Consider the following 25759-nt stretch of genomic DNA (forward strand, 5'->3'; position numbering starts at 1 on the left):
GACAGTTTCTCCAAGAGAAATGCTGTGGGAAACGTTGCCAAAGTCTTCTCTAAAGTCCTAGTAGACAACATCCCCAGCCTTTCTTTGATCCACCAAGCTGGCCACCTTATCATAGAACGAGATGAGATTGGTCAAGCAGGACCATGAACCCACGTGGGCTGGGCCTGATGCCCTGGTTGTTTTGTACGTGCCACATGATGGTACTCAAGGTGATCTGATTTTCCCAGGTATTGTCACATTTGCCAGCCTCCAGTCTCCTGGGACCTCCCTGGGTAACCAGGACTGCTGGTAAATGAGGGACAGTAGCCTTGTGAGTTCTTCTGCCCACTCCCTCAGTACCCTTGGGTGGATCCCATCCAGCCCCACTTTAAGTGGAGTAGCAGATCCCTGACCATTTTCTCCTGTATTATGGGGACTTCATTCTACTGCCCATCCCTGTCTTCCAGCTCAGGGTGCTGGATACCTGGAGAAAAACTGGTCTTACTATTAAATACTGAGGCCAAGAAGGCATTAAGTACCTTAAGAAGGTACTTATTAAGAAGGCGTCTGCCTTTTCCTCATCCTTGGTCACTGTGTTTCTCCCTGCATCCAATAAAGGATGGAGTTATCTTGAGCCTCTCTTTTGCTGTGAATGTGTTTAAAGGAGCATTTTTTATACTCTGCTATGTGCACATCTGTGTGTATATTCTACAGTGATGGAGATTGTAAAACGTGAGCCCTGCTCAGCCGTGCAGTGCTTCTGCCTGCTGAAGTTGAGGGCAAGTCTGATGCCTTGCTTTGTATTCACACTGCTTGAGCCAGACTTGCAAAACAGCTGCCTTAAATGGCAGCTTTTGAAAATATCCTTGAAATAAAAAAAAAAAAGATAGAAGAGAGAAAAGATTAAATTATCCTCCAGCAATGAGAGTTTCAGTAATGCCATGTTATGAGTTGGGCAGATTTTACCAGCAGCAAATCCAGGCTGTGGGATTTTATGGGGGATTAGAAGCTTCTGTAATGCAGTGACCCCTCTGTGTCCCTGTGAGGTTCCCTCGTGGGAGTGCAGGCGACTGACCCGCAAAGTTTCCTCCACTTTGAAGTGCTTGGAGGCTGGACGAGGGTCACTGAAGCTGCTGGTAGCTGGAGATTTAGAATTCCTGCAGCCAGCGCTTTCTGAGGAATATTTCAAAATAAGCAACTACTGTGGGAGTTGGGTGGGAGAGATTTTGGATGTGTAAGACTTCTTTTTTACAAAGTTTTATTATTTCTTGCATCTATTAATAGGGCAGCAGGAGTCTCCATATGCTTTTATAGTCCCTGTTGCGCTTTCTAATGGATATATGCAAAAGCTCTGAGGTGCATAAAATAGACACTCTCAGCCAGTTATTACGATAAAAATTATGTGCATGTCATGACCTTTAAAGCAGTGGGACTGTGTGTGCATGTTCTTCTGATACGCCACTGTTCTCCATTCCTTTCTGAAGCCTTTCTTGCCTTAGGAGGTTTGCATAGGAGCTTGGAATATTTTTCTAATCAGTGAAGAGTCTTTTGGCTCTGATGAGAACTGGCAAAGCACAGAGGAGCAAGAAAACAGAAGAGTGATGACTTTTTCTAAATGGAGCTAACAGAGAAGAGGGTAAAGGCAAATGGTGAGGCACAGCATGAAAATCCTGGCATTGTCTCCACTGCTGTCAAAAAAACACTGGTCCAAAAAGTTCTTTGTGCTTTTTGAGGCAAAAGCTATTCTGGTGTCCTTGAGAAGAAAGAGGGGGAAAAAAGTTTTGTAATCTGTGTGCCCTCTTCAAAGAGACTTTTTTTGTTGTTGTTTTAAAACTTTTAATAATAGTTCAACCAGAGTTTGCTCTGCTTGCACAGCCCAGTCTGTGTCAGACTTGCCGTTGTGCCTGGAGAGCTTTCCCATCCTCTGTATGGGGGTGAGGAGCAGGATGCTGGCTGTCGTGGCGAGGGAGGCAGGGAGAGAGGGGCCCTGTGTCCTTGCACCACTGCATCCCTCGATCTGTGCTGTGAGGAGGGAAGGATTGCTGTCGCCTGGGAATGCAGATGGTTGTTCTTGGCTTGCCAGGACACTCCTGGTGTGAGTGTCTAGAGCTATGGACAAAATGCTTCAGCAGCATGCCTGGAAGGTGTGCAGGCACCAGATAGGATGGAGACACTGTTTCCAGAAGTGTATCAGTAATTTCTGCACTGCTTACACCACAGCTTTCTGTGTGCTGGGGTGGGGTGCAGCAACAGCACCCTGTCCATCCAGGCATCCCTGAATAGGGTGCACCCAGGAAGAAAGAGCCAGAAGTTCTGGAAGTGTGACGGTCTTAAAAGCTCTGGAGTAATGCAAGAGGTTATGCAGGGTGAGCAGCAAGGCCCGACATTGCTTGTGATAGTGTTGATACTGAACCTCTGTGGAGATGTGTGAGGCCATGCTCAGCTGCATTCCAGCCTTAACAAATGGGGGAAATAACTCTTATGGCTTTAAAAATTAAACATTCCTTTTAATTATTGAACATGAATAATTTTAATGCAAATTGAGCCAGGATGTGTGTTTCCAGAGTGACAGAGTTGAGAGCAGTTACATTGAGGGGTGTTTGTGACCTGTGAACCGAAAGGCTGTTCATTAATTTTAGCATTTTATGAGTAGTACCCTGGACGGTGGGACATGGGCTGGTAGAGCAAGCTGGCCAAAGAAAAAGACTTCAGTTTGCACTGATGGCCTCCCCTTCTAATGCTTTAAGATGCAAAGTGGTGTGTGTGTAGGTATGTTGTCCTTATATAGTGAGGTCTGGATATTTTGGAAGCCTCCTGATGAGGAGAGCTATAATTAAAGGAATAACTGTGCAATGACTGTGGGGTCTTCCCTGCTCACCTTGGGAAGGAGGTGTGGGCTGAAAGTCCTAAAGTCTTTGAAGGCAGAGATGGGAAAATGCACAGTGTTTTTTTCTAGAAAAACTACAGTCTCTGTCTAAAACTTAAATTTCATGGGACAGTTTGGGACAACCTGATATGTATGAGAGTGTTTCTGGCTGGGCACCCACAGGTGGACATGGCATCACTGTCTCTCAGCATCGCTTTGGACAATGGAGCAGCTCACATCCAGGGCAGATGAAACATTGGATCTACAGCTGAAGTGAGCCTGGTGCATTTGGGAAAACTGCAGCATTGTGGGGGCTTTTCCAGTGGCTTTGAGGACACTTGGTGCAGGGCACCTGCTGGAGTTGAGTCAGAATATTGTCTGTGATTAAACTCCTATAAATATTTTCCTTTTCATAACGGAATGTCAGCATTTACTGTTTCCTGATTTTAAACACTGTACAGTTTGTCAAACATTTATCTCTGCCTTAAATTAAGTCTGGAGATAGAATTCCTGTTAATTTCAAATCAATATGAAAGGGGGAGAGAAAGAAATTGCAGTCTAGCCCTTTTCTTGAATCAATATTTTCTTTAAAAGCTGAAATGTTAACTAGATCCTAGGCTTTTTTGCCATTTTGAAATGCAGTTTCTGTTTAAAGAATTTATACGTTTCCCCTGGAAATTGCTGATGCTGGTGTTTTGCAGCAGGCATGGCTACCAGCAGGTGTTTGACCCAAGGCAGGCAGGATGGGGTCAGCCCTGGCAGCAGTTATGTGGTAGAACATTATCCTCCCTGTTTCTGAGCTCATCGTCTCTTAATAACATTTTTTTTTGTTGTTCTGTTTTGCAGAAACCTTTGAAATTGTAGTGCGGCATGCAAGAAACTTCACCAACAGCATGTTTAGGATCTACTACCAGAGCATGGGGTCCAGGGCTCTTAAATTTGTTGGAGAACTTTTTACTGATATCTCGCTGTACATATTAGGCTCTGACATCAATGTCAATGACATGGTAAATGAATTTTTTGACAGTTTATTCCCTTTGGTTTACTCTCACTTGATTAATCCCGGCTTCCCCGATCCCTCTGTGGAAATGACTGAATGTCTGCGGGCAGCCAGGAGAGACCTCAAAGTCTTTGGGAACTACCCAAAGATGATGATGACACAGGTGTCCAAGTCCCTGCAGGCCACACGAGTCTTTCTGCAGGCGCTGAACCTGGGGATTGAGGTGATAAACACTACTGACCACCTGAAATTCAGCAAGGACTGTGGACGGGCACTGCTGAAGATGTGGTACTGCTCCCACTGCCAGGGGCTGCTCCTGGCCAAGCCTTGTGCTGGCTACTGTGGAGCAGTGATGCAGGGATGCCTGGCAGGCGTCCTGGAGATCCAAAACCTCTGGAAGGAGTACATTGGGTCTCTGGAGGGGTTGACCAGAGGCATGCACGGCATCTATGACATGGAGCACGTCCTCCTGAGCCTGTTCTCCGTGGTGCGCGATGCCATCGTCCACGTGCAGAAGAACGAAGGGAAGCTCTCGACAGCTGTGAGTAGTTCGCTGCAGTTCCCCAGGCTTGCTGCCATGGTTTGTACATGAACTCTGTGTTGAAACCAAGCTGTCCAGTTCCTCCCGCCAACAAAACCCAAATGCTCCAATTGCCAGTCCCTTCCCTCCCCCTCTGATCTTCCAAAACTTTTGGTAGCATTTGAAACTGGTGTTTGCAGGGCCTGGGTTTCCATTAAGGGCTTTGACTCTTTTTAGGTTCGTCAGAGCAGAAGGCTCTGGACTTGTCCTGGGGTGTGAGGTTGGGAGCTGAGATGTCCCAGTATTTTCAGTTTTCCCTGAGTGCTGTGCTTGCCCTGGGTAGCTCTCAAAAGGCTGGTCCTGCTCTCCAGGTGTCTCCTGCCTCCTTTAACATCTTAAAAAATGTACCTCCAAATAGATGCCAAGCAGAGACATGTGCCACAGCATCCCCTGATTTACCAAAGAAGAGCAGACTCTCCATCTTTTAGTAACTCATTCCAGTTTTGGGCTGCATTTCATTGCAGGGATGAGATTATTTCTTATTTTTACTTGACTCTTTAAAAACACATTGTGTGAATTTCTGAGCCTCCTGAGAAACTGAGGCTGTCTTGTTCTGAAAATCCTGCTGCTCTGTTTGAACACCAAGGACAAATGTACAGTGATTATATGATGCTTGTTCTACAGAGGAGATTTTTCTTGAGACACAATTGAGCTGCTCCATGTAGGTAGGGAAGAGTTGGGGATGGGGCAAAAGTGCAGGAGTGTTGTAATAGTTTGCTTAAAGCCAACAATGATTAAAATCTGACACTGTGTCTTGGTTTGAAAGACAGGTGTCTGCTAAGGAAGGCAGAAGCCTCCCTTGGAATGGCAGATGCACCCCCCTTCCCTCCGAGTTATTATAATTTTGAAATCAAGGGGCTTTTAGGCAAATATGTGGGAAATAGGAATAACAGTTCTTTACTATTATATATCTATATGTGTATTACAAGTCAAACAAACAACAATAACTATGGCAGTAACAGCAAACAATCACAAACCCAGTCCCAGCCTTCTCGGCTGTCAGGCCCTTTCCCCTCGGGTGCAGTTCCGCTCGCAGCCGGCAGGGGCGCTGGCGGCTCCCGGTGAGCAGGGCAGGTGCGATGGTTCCCCCGCGGCTGCAGGGGGCGCTCCGGAGCGAGCTCGGGGAGCACGCGGCACTGGTGCCCCGGGATCCCGGGAAGGGATGGAACAAAGAAGCTTCACAAACTCCTGGGCAGCCGATCCCGGTGTCTGGCCGGACCCTCGGGAACAGCAGGCTGGAACGGCAGGCTGGAACGGCAGGGATGAGCACAAATCCCAGGTGGCAGACGAGATGTATCCAAACGGGGAACCCCCCCGGAGGTCTGGGCAGGCAGGGCGAGCACGGCTACAATGCAGCAAAGGCTCGAAGCAACGGCGGGGCAGGGCAGCCACGGCCCAGCTCCCAGCGGGGCAGGGAAGGCGGGCTTGGGATCCCGGGCTTGGCCAGCAGAAGGAAAAACGGCCGAAGAAAGCAGCCTCCCTCTCTGTCCAAACGCTGAGACCGACTGCCCGCACACACTCAGGTGAAAACAAAAGAGTAGCCAGATGCGCCCCACCCTGTAGCCAGCTCTTTTGTTTTTCTTAAGTACCCAGCCATTTGCTCCCCTAGCAACATATATGGGCAAAAATTCCTTTAACAGAAGAAAAACCAGGAGAGCTCCTAAAACACTGTTTCCCTGTTAGCTGCTTGTTCCTGCCAAAAGAACTGTGTTTATGTAGGTCACTGTACTACTGACACTGTAAGTAACTTTTATCTTGGGGGGGGGGGACGGGACCATAGAAATATATCGGCTTATGGGCTTTGAGCTGTGTGACACTCAGCCAGCAGCACTTTGTGCTGTTCTCTGTGCTGGCTTTGCTCAGCCACCACACTTGTGCAGGCTGTGAAATAACATGGTGGCACTCAGGTGGTTTCCCACCCCAGGTAGTTTGGCGCACATGGAGCAAGCTTTCTGCATTGCTTAGAAGGGGTTTAGGGACCAAATTACACTGAGTTGGATTACTCTTGTGCTGCAGTGACCAGGAGGCGACTGTGGCTGGGCTGTGTGTTGGTCACCTGGGCAGATGGGCCCAGGCAGGACTTGTGGGCAGTGTGTTAAGCTCCAGGATACAGTGCAAGATTCTGGCTTTCAACTTGCCTTACTCCCTTTCTGCAGAAAATCACTGTTTTATAGCAGCCTGCCAAGCACTACTTGAGCAGGGAGGTTACAGCTGACAGTCCAGGAGCAGCAGCTCTACTGCCGTAGAGCCAGGGAAAGTTGTTCTCCCATCAGCCAGAACCATCAGTCAACCCTCTCTGGAACAGCAAAGGAGCAGATATGTAACTGTAGGTTTACCTTGAGTTCATGTGAGAGGGAGAATTCACATTACAGCTGATAATGAGAGAAAACCCAGCTCAACTCCAAGCCCAGTTGGCATTTCCAGGGCAGTAAGAAACAAAACTTATTTCTCTATGTAGAATGAGCCTGTTTAATCTCAAAAGATCCATTGACATATTCAACTGTGAGCAAAAGCATCCAGCATGTTTTGCATCAGTGAACCCACCATGCTTGCAGGTGCTAAGGCATAGAAGAAGCATTGTGCATATGGGCTGTGTGCCAGGTTTTGTGAGCACAGACCTGGGCATTGCTGTAGGATCCTGAAAGGACCAGTGTTTGTTCTCCCGTATCTTTCTTTAATTGGCACAACAACAAAAATGCACTTTTTCTTGGAGATGTCCATGTATATAGTGAACAAATATGACTGTCCCTTATATTATTGAATATTGACACCTTGATCTGTCTACACTTTGTTCTGTCTGAGAACATGCTTGTGGGAGGACAAGTAGATGGAGAGCCACTAAAGTCAACACAAAGCAGTAGAGCTACAATGTGCCCATCCTCTGCCAAACCAGAACATAAACTGACTTCCTTTACAATAAAAAATTTCTGGGCATTACAAAACCATTCAGTGCTTTTGTACTTGATAAAGCTGTTGAAATTCATTAGTGCCATATGTAGCTAGTGTGAAGGATATCAAGTAGCAGGAAACAGAATGTTTTGTTCACTAAATATCAAGTAGCAAGCTAGGTACTTACTTAAACATAACTCCTCTTGATTATTTAATACTTCAGTGATTTGTTTGTCTGCTCCAGAGACATTTTTGAGTTACTGGAGTGAAGAAAAAGTCTAAGCCAAACAAGCCAGCTGCCTGGCAATTTTCACCAAAAGAGAATGGCCACTGGGTTTTTGAAGTTTTTATTTAAAACACTTATGTTGCTCAGCTAAGGGTCTTACATCAGACCTGAGGCCAAAGCAACATTTTTTTTTCCCACAAATGAGGATATGAACTGTTCAGTGGAGAAATAAGGCAATAATGGAAGCACTGACAGTCTTAACTACAGTATTGCAGAGGGCTGACTCTAATAGCTGAGCTGCATCAGGACCTGGGGTAATCTGGGGTAAATATCTTTGTAAGATACCACTTTGTAAATGATAGAATAAAACTTTTTTATTCAGCTGTGCTATGATGAAAGTTTCTCTGTTAAACTTATCAGTACATACTGAGTTTCAAAGAATATACCTGGAAGCAAACAGTTGTATTTACTGTTATCCTGTAAATACGATTGTTTTTAGACACTGTAGTCATACCAAAGTATGAAATGCCATAGGGGTTGTCTTTGAAAATGTGGGGTTTTACACTTGCCCTGGCTTCTCATATTGACCTCTTTTATTACTGACCTTGGCCACCACTGCTTCTGTGGGCAAAGTACAGTTTACCTGTATGGTATTAAGGATAATGACAGGTTATTTAATTGTCATTAAAATCCTCTGGAATTATGGAAAACTTACCTTCCATGCCCATAGTGATTATACCATGAGTAACAACATTACTGCCCTTGCCTGTCCTTTGGCCATCTTTTGTTTTTCCACAGCATTGGCAGCATTTCTGCAGCAGTAGTTTTCTCTCCTGGTATTTCAGATCCTCAGATATGTTACCTGACTGAGTGTCTTTTCTCCATGTGGTTGTTTCTTATTCCCCCTTGCCACCCACCCCTAGGCTGGGTGTGGGCATTCACACACAGACTTGGACCCATTTGTAGCTTGGAGCAGATCTTGCTACAAAGGGCACAAACTTGAGCTCCAGAGGTGTTGCAGAGCCTCCAGGTAAGTTTCTGAGGAGCTCTACAGTCCCCAAGAGGAGGAAGTCATACTGCTGTAAATCTGCTTTTGGAAACTGTGCCTCCAGGCATGCATTTAAATGGGAGCCTGTGTGTTGTTCCTGGTCTGTAAACAGCAGTGCAGAAGAGTGAATTCAGTAATGTGGCAGTAAACAGTTCCCATCCCAAACCTTGCTTTAGTAGCTAATTTGTCAGTGGTGGTGTGTGTTAAGGCTTTATTATTTCTACAATTTGTCTGCTTAAAAACTTCACCCCTAAAACATGCTGTTAAAATACTTTATAAAGGAGGCTGATTCTCAGGGCACATTGGGAAAAAATCTACTGTCTAGGCCTATAGCTGTATTAATTTTGTCATCTTCTACTTTTTCTCTGGTTGAAAATCTACCTAGTATGTCCACCTCTTGTAGGTATTTTTATCGAGTGTAAGGAAGAGTGATTTTAGTCAGTCTGTGCTTTTTGCAACAAACCAAGGCAATTTGGAGAGATCCAGTACAAATAAGCTTAGTAAAATAATCAACCCCAGCACCCCTGGAAGTTAATGCTTTCTCTGTTACTGGAATTGGAAGGGAAACAATCAGTCTGCAGGTCTTACATAGGTAATAGCTGATCTCCTCAGAGGTTAGACTCATAGAATGATTTAGGTTGGAAGGGACCTTAAAGATCATCTGGTCTTAACCACCCTGGCATGGGCAGGGACATCTTTCACTACACCAGGTTGCTCAAAGCCCCATCCACCCTGGCCTTGAACATTGCCAGGGATGAGGCAACCACAGCTTCTCTGAGGAACCTGTGCCAGTGCCTCACCACCCTCACAGTCAATAATTTCTTCCTAATACCTAATCTAAATCTCTGTCAGCTCAGAGACATTCCCCCTTGTCCTATCACTCCATACCCTTTTAATAAGTCCCACTCCAGCTCTCTTGGAGCTCTGTTAGGCATTGGAAGGTGCAGTGAGGTCTCCTGGCAGCTTTCTCTTCTCCAGGCTGGACAACCCCAACTCTCTCTGCCTGTCTCCATAGCGGAGATGCTCCAGACCTCTAGCCAACTTTGTCATCCTTACTCCAATGGGTCCATGTCCTTTTTATCTTGGGAGGCCTTGGAGCTGGAGGAAATACTCCAGGTGGGGTCTCACTAGAGTGGAGGGACAGAATCCCCTCCCTCAACATGCTGCCCGCCCCATTTTTGATGCAACCCAGCTGCTCAGCCCCTGCTGCTCCCCTTGCAGTCGGTTATGCAGGTCTACCTGCAGAGCATTGCCTAGAAAGGAAAGAGCAGGGAGCTCAGCAAAGTATTTATTTTTCACTCAGAACTGATGACTGAGTTTCTAGAAAATCATATTAAATTGCAAAATTCACTGGAGCTTTGTTCAACCACTTGCACCTGTTGGAAGGAGGGAAGCAGAAAGGTACCAGTGCTGTATGGGAACAGCATGCAATTCCCAATGTGCTTGCCTGTGAGCAGATCCTTGCTGTTTTACTTCCCTGCAAACACCTTTAAAAGACTATTTAGGTGTGGGTTAACTAGGTTATACAGCTGTGCTGCTTGGGGTGCTGTGGAAGTGATGTGGAGGCGGATTTGATGTTATTACAAAGCTGAAGTGCTCACCTCACGTGGCTCAGGGAGAGTGCCTGGTGTGAACCCAGATCTGATGGCTTTGGGAAGCCTCTGAGTCAGGAAAACTGGACCCTTGCTTCCCTAGATTTTTAGGGAATCCTGGCAGGGAGTCCACGAGCATGCTGTAAAGATAAGCAGGTACTTTGGTTGGTTGTAGCACCACAGAAACATTGCTGCAGTGTGTGTTCAGAATAGCAGTTCCAGCAGATACACAGAGGTGAAAATCAAGAATATGTAAATAAAGAGACTTTTGGCACCCAGGAATGAGAAGATCACCTGTTGCCATACACAGTGATTTAGTACATTTGTCAGCACAGTGATGCCAGGCTGGTTTTCCCCAAATGCTGCCCAGGAGCTGCTTTTGGGGCCATCTCACCTGGTGACTTGCTGGAAGTTGCTGCTCAGCAGGTTGCACTGGCAGGGAGCTCTGGTGAGTTTTCCTATCTGCTAATGGATTTTTCTGTCTGTACTAGAGCTAGCAAGAGATTTGTGGACAAAGCTTTGAAATTACACTGCTGTTTGTGAAGCCCTTCCCTCTGAGACGCCGAGATTGGTTTCTTTGTACTTTTAATGTGGGTTGTTTTTTGTTGGCATCAGTCCTGGGAGAGTCAGCTGGATGTACAGCCTCTGTATTTTCAAGTTCTTTATTGGCAAAGTTTAATCCTCAGGCTATTCTCTAATACTCACTGGTAGCTAGCTCCATTTTTCACTTAAAGCTGGAAATACAGGTGAAGTTTTGGTTTTCAGTGATCTCAGACCCCCTCAGAACTATCCCGAGGTGTGTGTATTGTGTACTTTTGTTATCCATTTTGTGATAGGCGGTGTAAGGTGCCTGATAAGCATGTTAAAGCAAGCATGTGTTCCCCCTGCGGGATGAAAATAAACCTTATTATGAGGGCAGTATCAGCAGCATTCCCATTCCTGTGAAAAGACCTTGGGAGTACTATGATTAGTTGTCTGAAGAGGTTTCAGGTAGTAAAGATTTTCTGACACTTGGGGAAGCATATGGCAAGGCACTGAATTTCAAGGTGTTGATTTTGAGCTAGAAATCCCCATGGTGTTGGTTGCTGAAAGAGTAAGGGCAAAAGTTGTTCGTGCCTGCAGTTTTGTAACTCAGTATCAACAATTTTGATCCAGCTATTTTGGCACGCTGCTGCAGGACTTAAATCTCTGGTTTAGTACTCAAATACGCAGTAGCAAATTAGGGGCCTGCATCTCATTCTTGGAAGGGACGTTGGTATGAATGCTCTTGACCATCTTGACTTGCCTCTCTAGGGGAGTGAGACTCAGAGGTTATTCTCAGCCTAGTGAAAGCTTTACCTCTTGTCTGGCCTGGGGAGGGAGACCATTGGTGTCACAATTAATTAATTCACTGCTAACAAGAATTTTGCCTGTGAGGATACAGGGCAGCACGCCTTTGGTCATGGATATCCTTTTCCAGTGTGGGCAAAATGGCATGCTGGTGGGCCCTCCGGCTTGCCCTGGTGGCATGGCAAAGCTTTGAGTCAATTTGTCACTGAACTGGGTCTGGATGAAGCAGACTGAGTGTGTGGGGCTCTGCAGAGCTGCTGGATGGAAGCAGTGGCCAGTGACGCTCAGCCCTGTCACTGCAAAGCCAGAGGAGGTGGCACTGAACATCAGTACAGGTTTAATTTTAAAATAGCATTTGATTTTGCTTCTATTTGTAAATTTTTACATTATATTCTTCTATTTTGTTCTCCCTTTGTCCTTTTAATTGGACATGTTCTGACCTCTGAGATGTGCCATTTCAAGGGAATTTGCAGTGAGGCCTTTTTTTAAAATAAAAAGTAGAAGGTAGCTGCTGACAGTGCCCCTTCTGCCCTGCATGCACACAGGGCAGCACACGGAGCATCCTTTGACAGTGTGTTTGATGTCCAGCCCAACTTTGCACTGAAGATCACACAAATCTGTTTATTGACTTCAGTCTGAGACAGAGCACTCAGCTGGTGGCAACTTCATCCCTGCTACTCTGCAGCTTAAAAAGAGCTTTTTAGGGCTGCTGCATTTTATGGGCAGGAATATCATACAGCACCCACTGAGCGTGGCTTGATCTCCCTTCAAATCACGTGTTGGCTGCAACATGAGTGAGATGGCCACAGGTTTGTGTGTGATGGGATGTCTTGCATCTTTTCCAAGCTGAAGTCAGAACAAGCCTAAACACCTCATGCAGATTAATTACTGGTTCTGTGTAGGTGTGTGCATGTACCGTGGCTTTGCATGTACCTTGTTTTAGTGGAGAAGTTAATTTGTTGTTTTGCAACTGGCTCCTGAGTGTTTAAAAAGATACTTGGTTCTGGGATGCCCTGTCATCAGTGGATGTACAAAGTACATAGTACAAAGAACTCCCAGAGTTAGTAGGGCAGGATACAGTCTTAACAGTTGGAAATGAGGTTACACAGCTTTGCAATGTTTTGCAGCTTTCTTCACTGCACAGAACAGCTTATTTTTTTTCTCATATCTTTTCTTTTACCTGTCTCCCATCACAGCTGTCTTGGACAGCTGGACCTGGGATGCTTTGAGATGTCAGAGAGGAGGGAACTGGTGGTCATATCATCCAAAGCACTGCAGCAGGGGATGTGTGGGATGCCTGTTCCTTCACCTCTGAGCTTCAAGCTTTGAAATTTCAAGCTGTCTGATTTTGTAATAAATTGTAATGGTCAAGGACATAATGTGAGGTCTTGAAGTAGATTGGATTTAAGCAGAAAAAAACCAAGTTTCAGTCTGAACCAAAGATCACAGCATCAGCAAGTTCCCTCTGGACGTCTTGAGGCTTCGTCTTCATCAAAAACTGTGGGAGATGTGCTGGGCAGGGAGGAGCTGCCTCTCTGAAAGGGGAGGGTTGGGGCACAGCCCTTTCACTGGGGCTGTATTTGCAAATGAGCTTTACAGCTGAACTTCCTTCAGAGTTAAACCAGCCTCATGCTCTGGATCTTTGCTGAGATTTAGATTTGGTTTACCTGAAAGATGCTAGAAGCTGGTGTATGATAGAAACAGGAGACTTTTAGGTGTGGGCTGACCCCCCTGGCTTCTGAGTAGCCTGCAGAGAAGTGATATGCATGGCATGAACTGCCTTTATTCTTATTTAACTCAGTGCCTCCAGACGTGCCATTGCCCTGTACACTTACTGTGGAATGGTGGAGTTGCCTCTGGAATTCTCTGCTAAAACTGCTCACGCATCTTTCGTTGACCAGAGAGATTAAACCCCTGAGCACCAGCCCCACAGACATGGCTCCCTCGCTTGCTGCCCAGATTGCTGCAGCCTCCTGCAACCCCTATTAACATAGATGCTTTATTAGCAAAATACATTCTGGCCCATTTCCTTTCCTGAAGATTTTTATCCTTGCTTAGACCCGCAGCTTTGCAACACCAGAGTTGTGCTCACCAATATCCATCTCTCTATGCTTTTTATGCTAAACCCTCTTTTTGGCCTCATTATCCGTGACTGCAGTTTCCACTCAGACCTCCATCCGGGGTCATTCACCGGGCATCCTTCATCTTAACAGCGCTGAGTTTACTTTCAGTGACAGTAACCCCCGTGAGTGTTGCTGCCTTAAAACCAGAACTATCTCTCCCATTAGCAATGCTGATGAATGAGCCAAGAACAAACCAGAAACTTAAAAGCGACCCTCTGCAAAGCAAAAATAGTGCCCAGAGCTGCCCGGGCGAAGCAGAAGTGTTTTGTTTTGTGCTGGAGAGGATGAAGGACTGGGTTGCAATGAGTGGTTTGCTTCATTTTGAATTCTCTGCCTGTGTGTGGTGCTGTGAATTATATCATTTTTACGTCTTATTTTAAAGTGGCTTTGAGGTACCAGGCATGAAAGATGCTAAATACATTTTTCTGGGAAAAAAATTCCAACAAACGAGGCAGATTTTTCATCCATCTGCTGCATCAACGCATCCCTCATTGCCAGGCTACTGCAAAAAGAACTGCATTCCTACCTGTTGTGTTGCCCCACTAATGAGCCCCTGAGGGCACGGAACCTGCTTTCAGTAGGTGAAGTTTGCTGCTAACTGCATTATTTTTCCAAAGATTTGTTTAAGTAAGAGCAGGCTGGCTGCAGAAAGCTGTGCTGATAGCCTACAGCTACTTGGGCAGAGTTATTTTTGTTTAAAAAGAAAAAGAAAAGAAAAAGCAACACAGCTGTTGGCAAATTTTACAATTCCTTATGCAGGTGTATCTTTCTAACCTAAGCAATTTTCACACCCAATTCTCTTCCATGCTATTGGCAAAGGTAGAAATGATGCTCTGAGCCAGTGACCTGGAGAAAACCACCCAGAGAGCCGGGTGGCTACTGAGGATAACTTGAGGGTGACTGATGTGCTCTAAATTATGTCTTTCTTAAGCTTATTAACTCCTGGATTGCACATATTGATCTGTATCGCTGTACAAATAAACCTCATGCTGCTGCTCTCCAGAGAGCCAGAGTGTGGATATTTCTGTAGACACCCAACTGCCTGTGCTGATATTTAAGTCATCCATCCTCTGTCTCCTCCCTGAGGGACAGCCAAAAGCCATGGAGGGAAGGGCACTTGAGGGCAGTAGGAGCTGCAGGAGGGTGATGCTGATGAGCAGAATGGCACCATGAGCTCAGTGCAGATGGGCCCAAAAGGGTTTGCCCAGCAGATGCTAAAAAACATCCAGGAAGGTCATCTCTGAGCCTTGTTTCATGCAATTCCCATTGTTTAGGGCCAGAAGGAAATTTAAGAACTTGCCACCTGTAGATTTTGGTGCAAGATGTTTATCTTTTCTGAGAGTTGGGGAAATGCCCAGCTTACAGCTTGCATGGCGAGTGGAAAGTAATGACAGCAAACCAAAATGCATTACAAGTGTTTAGTCACTTTTTTTTCCATCTAGTGATTCTCCTACCTCATTTTGGAATTGTTGTATGTCAATTTATAGGAATTCACTTCTCATAATCAAATACTAGTCCTCCATTTGATGCCATTAATAAAGATGTTGTGATAAAGTCAAATTAATTTAATTCCTGTCTGCAAACAGCCTATTATTGAATGAGTCCCTTTAATACGTTAATCAGACATATAGCATTGTAACAAGGTTAAAAGTGCACACAGATTTCCATTATAAAGATATTCTCAATCACGCAGAAACTAATCTAATGTTGTAAGTCATTCTGTAACTCAATTGTTCTAACCACAGTACATGTAAAAACAAGATGTCTTACAACAAAGTTTCAAAAAAGCCCTGCAGATATTTTTATCTTTATAGAAAAGAATGATTTACCTTTTCAATAAGCCTTATTTTGTCTTTGGGAAAAATGTAATTCCTTTATCGAGCAAAAATCTAATGGGAGCCTTTTTACCTTGTTTGCCATATTTTGGGTATATTATCTTGGTGCTGACCCTTAATTGGATTAGGTTAGGCCTGACTGTCACGGAGAAAAAATTGTTATGGATCTGGTAGCGTCAAAACTTAGAAAAAAATTAACCGATGAAGTAAAAAAAAGCAATGGCAAAAAGAACACAGGGCCTTCCCAAGCCTTTTGTTGGCCTTGAATGGATTAATTTTGCCAGCAGCTAATCACTGGTGCATGGAGGTATTTTTACTATTTTCCCTTAATGATAATTATTATACTTCTCTTTTAGGCTTTGACTGGGGAGGTCCATGGCATGGCCATGAGGAAAGCCTCTTGCCAGGAGCTGGATAATGAGTGAGATTGCTCTGAGCTTTGCTGGAAAACAAATGCTTGTAATTTTTCTGCTGAAGAAATTCAGCAACTTAACTGTTGAAATTATTTGGAGTGGTTTGGTGCCTCCAGCCTTGTTGTCTTAGAAAAGACTGGTGTTTGGAAAGAGAAAGGTGGATTGAGGGAGAAAAAAGTTGCTGCTGGAGGGATTATTCCTATTTGAAGATTAAAATAAGTAGGGTGATGGTCCTTTGTAAGGGCTGATGAGTGGGGAGGAATGGTGAGTACCAAACCCTATGGGGTAGGAAGGGTTTCCATTCACCACAGGAAGGAAGAAGGGCATTTCATAGCAAAAAGTACTTAGTGGTGGGATGGTTTCAGTATGAGCATTTATTGAAATATAAATCTGAAAAGTTGTGGGTACCTGTGAGCATGGTCTGTGCAGGCTGCAAAACAGGCATTGCCTTTTACCTGCTTGTTTTGATATCACCAGTTATAGCAGATTTAGCGGTAAGCCCTGTGCACCCTATTTTAAATAAATATTACACTTGCTATTGGATTGCTGAAAGAGAGAGAACTAATTAAGGAGATGGGATATCATCAGTAAATTTTTCTTCCCTGAGATTTTATGAGCAGTAATTAGAAAAGAGTCATAATAAAGTCATTGAGGATCAAGTTAATGCTGCGTTTCTGAGAATACTGCCCTTCTACTCAAAGATTATATTAAAGAATAAACAGTGTACAGTAGGTAATTGGTAGCTGACACATTAGAATGGCTTTATACTTCCAAAATTGAATCGGTCTGGTTTAAAGGAAAAAAAAGGGGGAAAGTAATGCAGTAACCTTTTAATTATTTAATGAAGTATTTCTGAAAGAATAATTGAATCTGGGCTCATGGCTGCAGGGGGGAAGAGAGACTGGTATGTATTGACCACATTTGCAACCTAGCTGACACAGCTGCTGTTAAATACCCTGTTACAGGCTCTGATTCTGGCTTGTGTTCCAGACTGATGGCAGCTCTAAATTAAGTTGCTAGGAATTTATTCCTCTCAGATTGTTCCTTTCTGTAGTGCCGTAGGCACAAACATGGTGCAGTGTTAAAACCCACAGAAATCTGCCAAGGAAACCGATTAACCTGCGGAAGGAAAATAACAAGCGCATGGCAATTGCCTGGAGCTGTCATGCTGCCCGGCTTTTCCCAGTGAGGGTTTTCTTAAGTTCTTGGTAAAAACTGGTGATCCCTCAAGCCAAGTCCTTGTTTCTCAGTCTGTTTGGATAGGGTAGATTTAATTGCCTGGAATAGGAGGGTCTTCTAGGGACCTATAGTAGCAACTGTGTAAGTGTTAGACCATGCACAGAATGCAGTTGTATAATTTAACTCTATTTAGCATCCTTAGCAGAAATGGGCTTTGCTACCTTGAGTTCAAATTTTCTGTCAGGTTAGATGAATCAGTGCTAATGTTGAAATCAGCTGTTTGAGTTTGGAGCATCTTCAGCCTCCTTGGGGAATCAGTCCCATAGGCAGAGCAGCAGCCTGGGCTCAGGAGCAGCCACGTCCTCCACCTCTGCTGTGCCACCTCATTAGCCATGAAGCATGCTGGGGGCTTGGGGCTTCACCAGGAGATGAACTCTGGGTACTGCCACGTTCTGCTCCTGAACCTGGCTTTGGTCAGTCTAACATGCTCTGGTTTTCTCTGGATTTTGCTTCCACATCTTCCCGCTGTTGGAAGTGTTGCTCTGCTGTAACCTTCCAGGACTTCTCCTTCCAAGTATAAAGTCTTAGTTTGGTTGTCTAAGAAATATCAGATTGTGCAGATCTAACTTAAAACCATAATGGTGCATTAGTATGCTACAGGGCCCTGCTCCAGGAAACGTCTCCACTTGGGAAAACTGCTTAAGTGTGTGCCAAAAATTAAGCAAATGTTTTTTTCTTGACTCTCCCAGTTGGTTGGCTGGGTTGGGTCTGCGCCCTGGCTGGGGCTTCAGCTGCCCGACCTGTGGTTTGCTGCCAAGGTCCAACCATCTGAACCACAATACCAAATTTTGTGTTAAATATGGAATTAACAAAATGCTGGAGGGAAAGGCTGACTTGAGAAGTTGTGCTTTAATTATATGTCTTCAGTTATAAAGGCAGAAGGAACAACTGTGATCATTTAGTCTGACTTCCTCTCTACCTATAAATTACAATAAACAGGCTTTCACTGAAACACAAAGCTGCTTTCTTTGGTGGATTAAACACTCCATGCTGGGGATGCAAGAAAGAAGAAACATCTTGTTTGCATTATTTTATGTAGGTTTGAAAGGGCTTGACTCAAGCTGAGGTCACAGCTCCTTTGAGAGAAAGGGCATCCTGTGCTGGGAGAGGCTGGGTCAGCACAAGGGTCAGGACATGGTGGGACACTGTGTGGAGGTGCCTTGTGTGCTGCAGCATATGTATGGTACATTGGCCATCACACCCTCTTGGGGACAGGGTGGCATGTCCTAATCGGAGCAATGATTGGAGCTGCAGTGGTTGTCTCTTTCCAATTTAAGGCATGTGAGCCCTGATGTAGCAGAGGGAAGTGCAGGTGGAAATCATACAGCTTCAGCAATTGGCATCAAGGATTGAAACCCATAAAAACTCCTGTGCTCCCCACTGCTCTGCTGAGCTGGTGCACTCTTGTCATTATGCAGTCTCTGGGTTAGAGTGATGATGTAACCATGCCATGTGTCAGACCTGCCAGCTCCTGTGTCAACTCTGTCACATCGACACACATGGCTTTGTGTGGTGCACATCCTGCTCCTTGCCCTGAGAACCAGTCCTATTGGTCCTCTCTGGGCCCTGTGTTTCTGCTGTGATGCGGACCCTCTGTAAAGTATTTTGTGATCTTCTATATGAGGGATGGGAATTTGGATTTAGAACCAGATGATCTTTAAGGTCCCTTCCAACCCAAACCATTCTATGAAAAATTAAGTTATATTTGCTTTGAAAAATGGTTCCTTAATCCCTCTGTGGTTCTGTAGCAATTTGAAGGACCTAGTCTTCTAACCAGATGGTGATGGCCTTCAGCACAACCTGGTCTGGTAGCTGCAGGGGTCCCTGAGCATTTGTAGTGCATGTTTGCAGCACGTATTGGGCGTCACCGCAGGCACTGGTGTGACAGGCACTCTGTTATTTTAAGCATTAGTGTTTGTGTGCATTTTACACATTATAGCATTGCATTATTTAAGGGTGATGCATTATTAAACGTTCTCCTCAGCATGGAGAGTAGGTCACTTCCTGCAGTTCCTGTCTCTGCATGACCGAGTTAGGATGCTGTCTCTTATGTAATCCTTGCAGTCTAAATAATGAAGACTGTAATACTATAGAGCTGATTAATAACATTTAGTACTCCATTAATGAGGAATTTTGTTGCAGTGTTCATAGAAGACATCTGTGTTACCATACTCAGTTTGTTCCTTCTGCTTGAGTGCCTGGAACCAGAAGAACAATCATTACTTAGCTAATAATGATGTGCTTCCTAAAATAAAGGCTTGTAAATTCACTTTTATGCCCATAATCACATTTTTCTGCTGTGAGTGGAGTGATCTTTCCCATCTTCCTGACAAAATGTATATAATGATTAGAAGCATATAATAAGAGTGTTTGTCCTTGCCAAATGTTTCTCCACTCCTGTTAATCAGTGTTCATTTGAGATCGTGGGTGGTGCCGTTTTGTGGAAGGCAATGCAATCACTGGGGCAGTGTGGCAGATTTAAATCAGTAATAAAAGCCCTGGGGAAATTAAGAAGACAAAACATTAACCACAGACTAAACATTAACATATATTAGCATTTTTATTACACCTGTAGAAATGGTAAATGTGCTTGGTTACTACTATTAAAAAGTTTATGTTCTATCCCACATCATCGCAATGTATATTTTTGGTTTAAGCCCTTTAGAATTTAATTAAGCGGAATTCTGTAGCGGTACTTGAGTATTAGACTTCAGGTTCACTTTTATGGTGACTTTGAAGATAAACGGGGCACAAATGCGATCTTTATAATGCTAACAACACTTGTGATGTGTAGTGGAGCAGGTTGTTAAAAAGAATGGGGGGAAGAAGCACCAATTCAAGCAGCTGCTTTACTGAGGCTTTTCAGCCTCACTGGTCAAACTGGGTTCCATCACTGAAGGATGCTCGGGGTGTAGTGGGCACCAGTTGGTTCCTCCAAAGACAGCATGTCTGTGGTCTCTTGATGTTCTGTGCATACTGTAGCAAATCATCCTTTCAGAAGCTGTGTTCAAATCAATGATAATAGTTAGTCTCTTCAGTTTAATGTGTGGCTTCTCCCAGAGGAAACTCACGAATAGGTATAAAATGACTTACGTGAACTCCAGAGAGCAAAGGAGATTGCGGGAGGAAATCTTCAAAAATGAGGCCATCCCCTTGAGGGAAAAAAATACTGTGTCTTCCTGGAGAATGAATCTATAAGAAGAAGAGTTCATAGGGAAGGCAAATGGAAACTCCATGTAAAGTTTAAGCGAAGGTCAAATACAGCAAACTCTCCTTTAGAGCAGAGTGGTGCTCCTGGGCTGAATGAGAAGTGGCAGCAGCAGGTATCCAGCAGTGTCTAATGCACTCTCTTCTTGTCCAAGGAGAAGTTGATTAGCTCCTTTTTTTTTTGGTGGATTTTTTTTTTCTAAATCATCTAGAAAATTACCTTTAAAATGTTCTTACTCTTAAAAGCAAAGCTCAGGTTGGCACTGAGGATCACAGTGTGCTGCTTTCCAATCCTTTTATCCCTGCATTTCCTTGCTGATGTGGAAGGTAAGATGTTTTTGCCCTGTGTGGCTACACTGCCTTGTGCCTTGGCAGCAGAACGGGTTCATCAGGAGCCTCAGAGGCGTCGGCGATGCCATCCTACCATAGCCAGGCTGGAGGTGCCCTCCATCAGCTGCACAGAGGCTGTGATGCTTTGCACAGAACATGGTACTGTGGTCACTATTTCTTTGATAATTAACCCCAGCCATCGCAGTTTCCGTGGACTGGCAGGTACCCACGTGGATCACTGCTGTGCTTTACACCCATGCAATCAACACAGCTGGAAGCAGCCGTGGTGGTGGATCTGGTCCCTGGCTGCTTGTAGTGCATTGTTCCCATGCAGCCGCAGGTTCCCTGCAGTCCTCAGGCACCTCTTATCTTAAATTAATGGAGAAGCGTTAAAGTGGGCTGATAGTGCTACTCCATTAGCCTTGTCCCTGTGCTCCTCTCAAATCAATGTTCCCTCTAAAGCGGAACCATTACACGGTGTGCAGCTCCCGCGGGTGTTGGGAGCCAGCTGCTTCCCATCGGGCATGAGGACTGCCGGCCTTAGGCAGTGCCCGAGGAGCTCTGCCCTAGCTGGGTGTGGTATTTCCCCGTGGCTGGAATAAAGAAATGGAGCGAGGACTAGTGGTCGTCAGAAAGCAGTGTTCCCTTCCCCTCGTCGACTGGGTCATACTCTCATGGAGGAGAGTAATTAAATTGGGTAATGAGTGAGTTTGTTAATGAGCTGGGGCAGGGAAATTTTGCTTTGGCTGTTACAGTGTTGGTGTCTTTGGGGGTTTGTAAAAACTCTGGGTTTTGGGGTGGTTTTTCTTGCCTGGTGTCCCCTTGCAGCAGTTTTTTGGTGGCCTGGCAGATTCTTTTAAAAACAAGGTGTAACTCCTGTTGCCTAAAAAACACATTGGGATTTGATTTACTTAGTCATTTTTTTTGTGGCTTGATGTGTCAAACTTCAGCCTATTCTGAATTAAGGCACAGCTCTTGCACTGACTATACTTAAGGACTAGTGTATATTTACAATCCACCTGGTAGCGTGGGGAGCCCAAGGAGAAGATCCAGTGGTTCTGCCCTGTTGATTTGCTTTGAATTTCACATTTATATTTGTGTGGTGGGAGGAAACCACATATTAAACACTGTTGCTTGATACAAGTTTGGCACCTGGGTTAGAGAAGGTCCCTTCCTTTTGCTCTCCCTCTTGTAGACACACCACCGTGCTGGGGAGCTGACTGTCCTTGCTCCTGTCAGAGCAAGCAATACCTAGAGAGCTGAAGCATCACACTTGTTTCTCCTCAAGGTCTGAGCTTGTGTCTGTCCCTTCTCTGACTGCCCTACAGTAGCATTGTTCTTTACTTTTTGGAGTTGGCTTTAAAATGGCAGTGGTTAGGAAGAGACTGGGAAGCTGTGTTCGTGTGCTCCTGAGCCTGCAGTGCAGACTCAAAAAGAGGGAAAGATTGAAATAGAATTTCTAAGCTGTTGTCCTAGGACTGCTTGTGGTCCAGCAGACTTTGGCAGATGGTTTGTGAAATCCTTCCCTCCCCCAAAAAAGTATACACAATGCCGCCCCTGCAAATGAGCAGGCAATCTGTTCCTCCTACTTTTGCTCACTTTATTTTAAGTTCAAATCTCAGTTGGGTTTTTGTTTGACTAAAAGGTGACAACCATTTCACTGTGACTTCACAATATGGGCTGCAGGGTTGGGGTTTTTTCCTGAAAAGGTTAGCTCGAATAAATAAATAAGTAAAAACTTGGTGGAAAGTTTGAGCAGTGCATCTTTCTATCCATAAAGATTACATCTGCTGTCCCATGTCACAGTTAACACAGTCCTGTTCATGGTTTCATCCCTCACGGAAAGGATGGCTGGACTCAGTGATCAATGAGTTGACTTGATGATCAACGGGTTGAACTCAATGACTGTAGAGGTCTTTTCCAGCCTTACAGATTCTATGAATCTTGGAGCCTGTGGTACCCAGATGCTGTGTGGACTGTGAGGATGCAGCTGAGCCGCGGCACCTGCGCAGGACTTGGTAGCAGAGGGGCTGAGCTCCCTCCAGTGCTGGGTGGGAGATGAAGCAGCCTCAGTTTGCCGGGCCCCTTTGCCGTTTGAAGCACGCTCTCAGATGGTGCCATTGTTTGCGCTGTCGCTCTGACCCTCCCCTCCCATTCAGCACCTCTCTGCATCCTTGGGAAAAAGCCTTGATCCTGGACTTGATCTTCCCTCAGGGTTTGATAGGTTTTGCCAGCTGAAAGCTGGGCTTTGGAAAGGGAATGGGGGAATTTTCACAGACCCGGGGAGAATCAAAGGGAGTAATCACAAAAGGCAGCTTAAAATATCCGACCTTTCTCCACTTCTCTCCTGCACTTTACGTGTCCATGCAGAGCGTGGATACAGTGATGCTGCTTTGTGGCATTGCTTCCTCTATACCCAGTGTCCTGGAGCTTTTGTGTATCTTGTGTTTCCCTGGAGTAGGTTTCATGGCAGGTCTCACCTCTGACTTGGGCAGAGGAAAAGCCCACAGACCCCTCAGCATCCTGGTGCTCTCCTGCTGGTCTACCCTTTGCAGGGACAGTGGCACCAGCCAGTATAGAGAGAGAATGGGACATCTGGACCCATTCTGTGCTGGGGGTGGTCTCAGATCCCAAATGCCATTCTCCAGGTCTCCCATTGTGATTTGTTCCTATTCCTGTCTGTTTGCATCAGGGGACTACCTGTAAACGTTATGAGAGGGATGAGTGCTAAAGGAAAGCCTAAAAGGCAAAGAAAACAGCCCAAAACGTGGTCCATTTTCTGAATCCCTTCCTCCCTCTGTTTTTGAAGCCTGCCAAGTGATTTAGGGAGGGCAGTAGAGCTGACACATTCTTCCGCAAAACTCGGTTTTGGCAAGGCAGAGAGGAGACACAGCCAAAGGAGGACAGAAGAGGAAAACCAGATAAGATGCTGCAGAAACTGCTCCCCTGGCAGCTGCTGGAGGAACTGCTTTGGCAGAGGAAACTGCAGGTGCAGAAGGATTGGTGGCAGCATGTCTTCCCACCGTGCTGTGAACCAGAAACTGCAGTGCCCAGCTCCCAGGGGGTTTCTATTTTACTCTTTGTTGTGTGGCAGCCTGTGCAAACAAACTGTGCTGCTCTTGATAATGACACAGGTGACATTACTAATTTATTTGCCCACCCAAATGTGAATGTAGTAAAACAGAATTAATCTCTTCTCTTTACACATCAGATGCTTGTAGCTTTGGGCAGAGGGTGTGTTTTTAACCTCTGGTGTGCAGCTAACTGGGAATTTAGCTGATTGCCTTGATTTGGTGTGGCATGGAGATAAATGAGGTGCTGCAACGAATGGGCATTTCATGGGTGTGTGGTTGGTCCCAAGCCTGGAGTGGGTGGTGGGATGAGGCTCAGAGGAGGTGAGGGTGGTGTTAACTGAGGTGCCTTCATGGTCCCAGCAATCAGTCAAGCTCCTTTCACAACCCAGCATGGATGAGTCCTGCAGAGCAGCACAGGGTGGATCAAAAGGAGACTTTCACAGTGGCAGTGCTGCCACAGGGGGACAGATGTCCCTTGGTAGTCTCCCAGAGAAGGAAATGGTGGCAAACCCATCTACAGCAGGGACTGCAGCAGTGGCTGCTGCTGGGTGAGTCTCGGGACAGCGGCCATGCGAGAGAGCTTTAACGAGGTGCTTTGGATTCCTTCCCTTGCTGCTGCAGCCGGTTCCCAAATCATCATTAGCTAATGAGCTAATTTGTGCCATTAGCAGAGCCCTGTTCATCAGGGCCTCCCATGATATGACTGGGCTGTGGCCCCAATGCTTGCTGTATTTTATGCCCTGGGTTTTTTAATTAGTAGTGATGTATATGATGCTCATCCCTGGGGATCTGCAGTGCACTCTGTGCAGGTGCTGAGCTGCCTCAAGATGCAGAACCAGGGTCTTGGGATTTTCCTTCAGAGAGGAGGTGTTTCCTAAAAGTTTGACTAGAGAGGTAGAGTGTAGAGCCTTGAGATGCTGTGGCATTCAGGAAGGAAGGAACAGGGAACATTTCAAGCCCCCTCCTGTCAGCCTAAGTTTCGCCTGACACAGGAAGATTTGCCTGTCACACCTGCAGCTCAGGGGTTTTGATAGCCACAGGAGCACTTCAATGCCCTGACATTTTGCCTGAAGCTTCCTGCATTCCTTCCCAGGGGGCAGGTATTTTACAAAAGCCCGGTCATATCCTTAGGACAGCAGTTTGCTTTCAGGTGCTTGCTGAGCTATGAGCAAGATGGGGATGACAGGACGATAGCAGCTCATGTGCAGGTGCCAGTGTGCATCTCAGCTGTTTTCCTGCAGTCCTAACACTTCCTCACACTGCTGTTTGTGTTTTCCAGATAAGCCGGTTATGTGGCCATGCTCAGCAGAGGCAGATTCGATCAGCTAATTATGCAGAAGACCTTTTCATTGACAAGAAAATCCTGAAAGTAACTGACACTGAGCAAGAAGAAACTTTGTCGAGCAGGAGGAGGTGAGAATGCTCAGGCTGAGTGTGGTGCCTGCTGGATGGGCTGCGGGAGCAGCCACCATATGAAATGGCCCTGTGGAAGCAGGTGCAAAAGCTGCTTATTTCCCTTACCCATAAACCTGGTTTTGGCTCTGATCATCAGAGCCGCTCTGTGGTGGACTCTGAAGTGCAGTGAGGTGTCTACATGGGTTTTCTCACCTAGTGCACCCAGGTTAATACACCAAATGCCTTGTCTGGATTTCTTGGGCACTGCTATAGTGCCTGAAATACTCACAAGTGTAGTTATAGATAGAAATGGTCACTCCAGCCTGAATTGTTGTATGTTACACTGTGTGTAGGTAAGGGGGAATGCATTTCATGCTTTTTGTGTAGTGTTTTATGGTAGTTCAGAGATGTTAACAGCCTTTTACTGAGTATTTTCAAAGGAAGCAGGTGCCTCCACTGCTGGCTCTGCACCCTGTGCTTCCTTCCCCACGTAAGTAGAAGCTGTAATTAAGTGGGCTCACACTGATGTGTCAGGGAGCAGCATCTCCCCTCTGGATCTGAAAGCGCACCCAGAGATACGCGGTGCCTTTACTTCTGTCTGGAATAAAAGAAAAATCCCTGCGGAAGAGAAACA

General features: G+C 45.5%; 1 protein-coding gene across 1 annotated transcript in view; it reads left to right on the top strand.

Moving 5' to 3' along the window:
- GPC3 (glypican 3) overlaps positions 1–25759 on the top strand; it is a gene marked incomplete at both ends in the record, with an annotated part of 154368 nt that overhangs the window by 63727 nt on the left and 64882 nt on the right. The window contains 2 exons of the mRNA XM_082289651.1: positions 3692–4386; positions 25010–25143. Of these exons, the coding sequence (XP_082145777.1) occupies positions 3692–4386; positions 25010–25143 (829 nt within the window). The remainder of the gene's footprint in view (positions 1–3691; positions 4387–25009; positions 25144–25759) is intronic.

This window comes from Coloeus monedula (genome assembly GCF_965178545.1).
Source record: "Coloeus monedula genome assembly, chromosome: 12".
Classification (NCBI taxonomy): Eukaryota; Metazoa; Chordata; class Aves; order Passeriformes; family Corvidae; genus Coloeus; species Coloeus monedula.